At 32.2% G+C, this 5,845-nt stretch overlaps 1 protein-coding gene across 6 annotated transcripts; it reads left to right on the forward strand.

Annotated features, from left to right (window-relative positions):
- The first annotated feature begins 435 nt into the window (after window positions 1-435).
- LOC106427998 (lipid phosphate phosphatase epsilon 1, chloroplastic-like) lies at window positions 436-3,105 on the forward strand. Of its 6 annotated transcripts, XM_048748294.1 has the most exons (6): window positions 436-1,153; window positions 1,256-1,545; window positions 1,647-1,812; window positions 1,888-2,340; window positions 2,427-2,479; window positions 2,728-3,105. In XM_048748294.1, the coding sequence occupies exons 1-2, from the start codon at window positions 1,007-1,009 to the stop codon at window positions 1,508-1,510; spliced, it is 402 nt and encodes a 133-aa protein (XP_048604251.1). In that variant the 5' UTR covers window positions 436-1,006; the 3' UTR covers window positions 1,511-1,545; window positions 1,647-1,812; window positions 1,888-2,340; window positions 2,427-2,479; window positions 2,728-3,105. The 6 variants fall into 6 exon arrangements, with proteins under 6 accessions (XP_048604251.1, XP_048604252.1, XP_048604254.1 ...); XM_048748295.1 differs by having other exon boundaries at window positions 1,256-2,111; window positions 2,186-2,340; XM_048748297.1 differs by having other exon boundaries at window positions 1,256-2,111; window positions 2,186-2,340; window positions 2,432-2,479.
- The last annotated feature ends 2,740 nt before the right edge of the window (window positions 3,106-5,845 follow it).

A 5,845-nucleotide genomic window follows, 5' to 3' on the forward strand; every position in this document is an offset into this window, starting at 1 on the left:
TAATTACTCTGGGGTTCTCCAAAATTAACCAATCACACTGTTAGTCTAGAAAAATGCATTACTCTACTTTTACTCTACTTTTTCTTTTCTTAGCATAAGTGGACTGAATAAACATCTATCTTGATTGGAGAGAAAACAGTGTAAATCAGCTGAATATTTTGCTACTTCAATTTTTTAACACCCATTGTGTCATCCAATCACACACGGAAAAGAATGTTTTGAATGAATCAATCGAGTTGGTTAATATTTAAACAATCGCCGAACCACGTGTTTTCTTTTTCGTCGTTCAAATGTTCTATGCCAAGTCGAAATTTCAGTTATTCCAAAAAAATGCAAAACACACAATCTTAGTAAAAAAATGGTAATTTTCAGCCAGGTTTCCCATCGGATTCACCTATTCTCTCATATGTTTTGGATCCACTAGTTGCAAGGGTAATATACTTATGTAGTTATGTAGAACACTAGAAGAGCACTGCTTTAGTTAATTTAATTTAACATTTTGCCCCAAAAAGAAAAAGAAATCCTATTAAGACATTATCTGCCAAAAGCAAAGGAAACAAATTATGTGTAGTAGATACATTAGTTTTGTTACCATTCAAGTTATTTTCTGTTGTCATTTTTAAATAAAATAAAGTGTAACTCACAATACTAAAAGCAAGATATAATCAAATTTTAGCTATGCCACATCAGCATGGAAATTCAAGCCAATCAAAATGTAATTAGATGCCATGTCATTTAAGCAAAACAAATCTTACCTAGCGATGGATTAACATTGAAGAAACCCTCTCAGGTTCTTTTCTTTATTGATTTGCAATCCCTTTCTTCGTCGTCTTACGATTCCATCTTTAAAGTTTCCACCTTTCCGACGGAAACTTACGTTGACTTTGTTTTCATTTTGATCATTACAGCGTCTTCTCTCCTTCTCCGCCATTCAAACTGATCGGAGCTATAGTTCGTTCGATCATCCCTCGTGGGTTTTCCTCTATCTGTTTCCCGCGCTAGATCTATGGCCGTTTTAGTCAAAAAATTTGCTCGCAGAGACGGTAGCGAACAATCTGGGTCGGTCGAGCAAGAAGCTTCCATCAATGGGTCTCCAGAGATCCGATACGAGAGGGTAACCGGTCGTGGGATTGAAGCCATCGTTAATAGTCTGGTAAGTAAAAGAAATCTCCTTGATGCACGCAACATGTTCGATGAAATGCCTCTTTTTAAGTATATTCATTTCGTGTTGTGCATATGTTTCTTATTGAGACAGAGCACATGGGTTGTGTCTATTCTGTTTGCTTCCATCATTCTTCTGCGGCGTGATGGTACTGCCTTGTGGGGAATCATTGGATCCGTTTTGAATTCGGCTCTTTCAGTGGTGCTGAAGCGTATACTTAACCAAGCGAGGCCTGCTACAACCTGGCGTCCTGATCCCGAGATGCCATCTACTCACGCCCAGTCTATCTCTTTCATATTTGTGTTTGCTGTTTTGTCTGGTAAGCAATTAAAAAGAACTTGGAACTAGGGAAGCCAATTGTGGGTTTAGAGGTGATCTTTATGGTAAGCTTAATCTTCAGTTACGTTTTACATGTATTTCCTTTGAAACTTTAATAAGGCTCTAACCTCTCTGCACGTGACATATTTTGCATCCAAAATTTCAGATATTATCCAGCTAATCAATGGTCAGTCTGTCACCGACCGCCCCGTCGTCCTTCACGGAGTAGGAGCAGCAACCACTGAGCCAGTGTTAGTTTAAATTCTTGGGGAAAAGCCATCTGAGGGAGTTTAGGCAACCAAGTGACAGTTTTCCTAATCTCTTGATTCCAAGTAGTAGTTCTACAAATTTTGAAAGCAAAACCCTCTGAGAAAGTTATCCTAATCTTTTAAATGTGTTCATTGTAGACTCTTGAGAACATAGCATTCAGCAAGAATACAGAGAAATGGTAGAGAGGCATGTGTTTACAAGCACATATTTAAAAATCTGTTTTTCTCAGTTTAATCTCTTGAATCAGTATTAGTAATGGGTTCATGATGATCCTTTACCGTGTGTAGACAGTGGATAGATTGAAACTGGAGACAGTGAGCATATTTTTCAGAAAGCAATCATGGAACTAGGAAGAGGGCAGGTTGGTATTTAGTGCAAGAGAACAGCTGTTACGTGTATCTCAAATTAGATTATTTTCTGTCTCTATGCATGCAGATAATAAATAATTGGATACACTTGCTGAGATTCAGGAACTGCACGACACTTTCAGAGGCTGGACAAGAAACTCCTCCACATTGTAGGTTATAATAAAAATGATGAATCTGAAAGTGTCAAACAAGATGGTGAACTAATGAATGCTTCTGAAATCGGTAAGATGTTCTTCCCTTTCCACTTTTTTTTAATCTCTTCTGGGCACAACTTCTTTTGGTAATTAAGGCTTTTTATGTGTGTTCAGTCCAGGTGCTACTAATGGCGAAGAGGTGGAAGAGTTTCAAAGCCAGACGAAAGGTAACTTTGTCTACATATGTGTTCTTAGAAAACCTTAAACCGTTTGCATGGAGTGAACATTAGTATATTAATCGTTCCCACTTTTTTGTGCAAGCATGCTCTACAGTTTTCTTTAAGGAGTTGGTCACTATGGTCCTTACATAGTTGTATCTAATCAATCTATAATGACACCATTTCTAACACTAATAAAGGCTGCACAAAGAAAATGCATAAATATTATTATTACTAAAAAAACTACTTCTAACCAGGTCAAGCAATCTGAATACCATCAATAGATCAAGGAAAACAAGAGATGAGTGGGAAACAAAGAGTAGAGAAGTCTGAAGAAGAAGATGGTCGTGGAGAAGAATTAAGAAGAGACAATATTCAAGTGAACTACTCATAAGAAGAAAAGGTCGAATACATACCCTTTTAGTTCGTCTGACTCTAAAGCTCAAAAGTTCCAATGAAAGTAGAAGAAACTAAGAAGGATAATGTGACATCTGAGTTGAGGTTGGTCTCTTCTTCTACATGTCTCTGTGTTCTTAGAAGTTTTTAGATATTCTTTCCATGTAACTTATGTCATTCTAACATGTAATACATTTATTTAATTGATCGTTTATTAAATAATATTATTCCTCTCCACTCTTTTTATAATCTTTTTTTAATTAACAGTCTCTAACATTTAATCTCAAATTATTCAATTTCATACATTTTAGATTATTTTGAAATGATACTAAAAACATCAATAAAATTGAGTATATTTCTATTAAGAAATTATATTTTATTACTACAATAATTCGTTTGTATGATATTATTAGTTGAGTTTACTGCTTACACACCAATTATGACTAATAATTTATCGCTTTGGGTAAACAGAAAACATTCATATTTCTGAGTTAGTAGTGCAATCTTTTTGAGTTAGTAGAGCAATTTTTTCATGTTCTGTTTGAAACCTAAAACTAATATGTATTACATAATATATTATATAATACTATATATATCAGTTAACTCATATCTTGAATTCATTCTAATTGAAAAAAAATTAATACTATTTTTGAAAACAGCCAAACAATAAAAAATGGCAAAACAATGTAATTTATTTTCTAAACAATAGATTTACATTAAAAATTATATCAGTTACATGTAAAATATATTCAAATTATATATTGTATTCAAAAGGTCAATTTGAAATTGTTTGGGGAAACAAATATAATTGTAACAAGTCAAAATATATAATCCGCGCGAAGCGCGGAGAAAAACTCTAGTTAAAATAAAAGGAGAATGTAGGAAAATTTTGTTATTGTACCGCAATTAAAAATGAAAAGAGAGATATAAGGTGTGATTTAAAATAATAAGGATATAACATAATAAACATATCTAGGTTTAAATAACTGTAAATGTAATTTTGTATTTACAGTTTGCTGATAACCAGAGAAATATATATGTATGCACTGAATTACATAATTTTATCACCATCTACAATAGTCTCTTATTTTGAGAGAAAATATTTTCCAATGGTACTTAGAGGCTATATACCAGATCTACCTTTAAAAAATTTAATGGTAACAATTTTCAAAAAGACTTAGTAGAGTTTTATGAAATTTTATAATTTGGATGATACGAGAATATCTATATGATAGACTAAGTTCAGTCAATTTTCTACTTTTTATAAGTAGGAGAGTCATGCGCCATGTGATGAGGTCATCACCTAGAAATGTACTTTTGACATATGTGGATCTTCATACTTTGTCAGGTGAAAACACAAAGAAATAAGGGGAGAGATCGTAAGATCTTGTATTCAATATTAAGTACTTTTATTTTTATTGTTGATAATAGTAAACGTAAATTAATACTATTGATACTGGGTTACAAATAATAATTGTTATCTTGAAATTTTTTAATGCATGTTACTTGATCATTCTTATTTAATTGCATATATTTACAATCACTTAATATTTTTACACAACAAAATATTGACGAAAAATTATTTTTGTTCTTACGTGTATATTATAACACATACATGCATTTTAATCTTTTGTTTAATTGATTTTTTTTTTTATACATTTTTCAGATTGTCTTATATATATACATCCATGAAGGTACTTTTTTTGAATAAGCTAGTTATTTCAGTGAACCATGAAAATTTTAACATGTTAATGTGTTCAATAAACTTGTTTATTTGTTCCCAAATATATATGATTACATATGCATGTATTTTATTTTCTATGTAATTAATATTTGTATCTTTGTTTTATATATTTATCTTACATTATTTGTACCTTATCAACATTCAATCAAATTAGATAATTCAGTGAATTAGTTGATTAGTAAGATCTATATTTGTTATGCATATTCTACTTAATGTGTAGTTATTCTATTTGATCTGCATTATTTTTGTCATCTACATTTTTGGATCAACATCACCATTTGAAACTTTCGTTTTTAAGTGTCTCAAACCAACATTTTTGTTTGCATCTAATTTTTTCACAAGTGATTTGGTGATTACAATTGAGGAGTTGCGATTATAACTTGTTCGAAAATGCAGTCGTGTTGTAGTAGAATTGGCAGGGTCAACCAGCACGGAGGGTCATTGTGCCAAGAGGACAAGGCTCAGTTGGTCTAGACAGTGACTATAAAATTAAACGAGTTAATTCGATATGTAATAAAATTGATTTGAAATTTTATTCCACATGAAAACTTAATTTCGATAGTTCTCATTCTTATATGAAGAATAAAATCAAGATTTTGATCAAAAAGATAAAAAAAAACACAATAAAATAACTTGAAAATGACCAAAAAATGGAATAGTCGTCGTGTTGAAGACATAGAAAAAGATCCTAAAAAGATGGCAGGTAAATGACAATTGTATCTTTCATTAATCAAAATAAAAATAATAATAGAAATGTATATTAAAAAAAATTGTTCAAAAAAAAAATCATTACGTATGGGATTTGAATTGGGTCAATTCGCTCTATATTCATAAGAAAGAGAAAAAATAAAGAATATAACTATACTACAGTAATACACATTTGATGAGACATTTTCACAACTAAGTTAGACCATATTCTCCCCACAAACATGTGGGTGTGTGAATGATAATATCTAAATAACGAAACACACTATACCATACCAGTTAAATACATAGTATAAAACATTCGTTCATAGCAATAACATATTAACAAATATAAAAGATTATCATTTTACTAACAGCGAAAGAAAAAATAACAGGAAAAAGAGGGACAAACGAGGACGAACCGGGGGGGGGGTGAGGAAGAAAGAGGCCAGAGGGGAGGAGGAAGAGGGGAAGAGGAAGAAAGGGAGGACGTAGAAGTGAAGGGAGGGGAGAAAAGAGGGAGACGAAGAGGATGTAAGATGACGGAGTAA

This window comes from Brassica napus, chromosome C2 (assembly GCF_020379485.1).
Source record: "Brassica napus cultivar Da-Ae chromosome C2, Da-Ae, whole genome shotgun sequence".
Classification (NCBI taxonomy): Eukaryota; Viridiplantae; Streptophyta; class Magnoliopsida; order Brassicales; family Brassicaceae; genus Brassica; species Brassica napus.

Bases quoted from the DNA above. Each gene is read 5' to 3' on its own strand.
- LOC106427998 (XM_048748292.1), top strand. From the start codon at position 1,007: ATGGCCGTTTTAGTCAAAAAATTTGCTCGCAGAGACGGTAGCGAACAA. The intron at 1,154-1,255 runs GTAAGTAAAAGA...TTATTGAGACAG, and splicing joins AAGCCATCGTTAATAGTCTG to AGCACATGGGTTGTGTCTAT.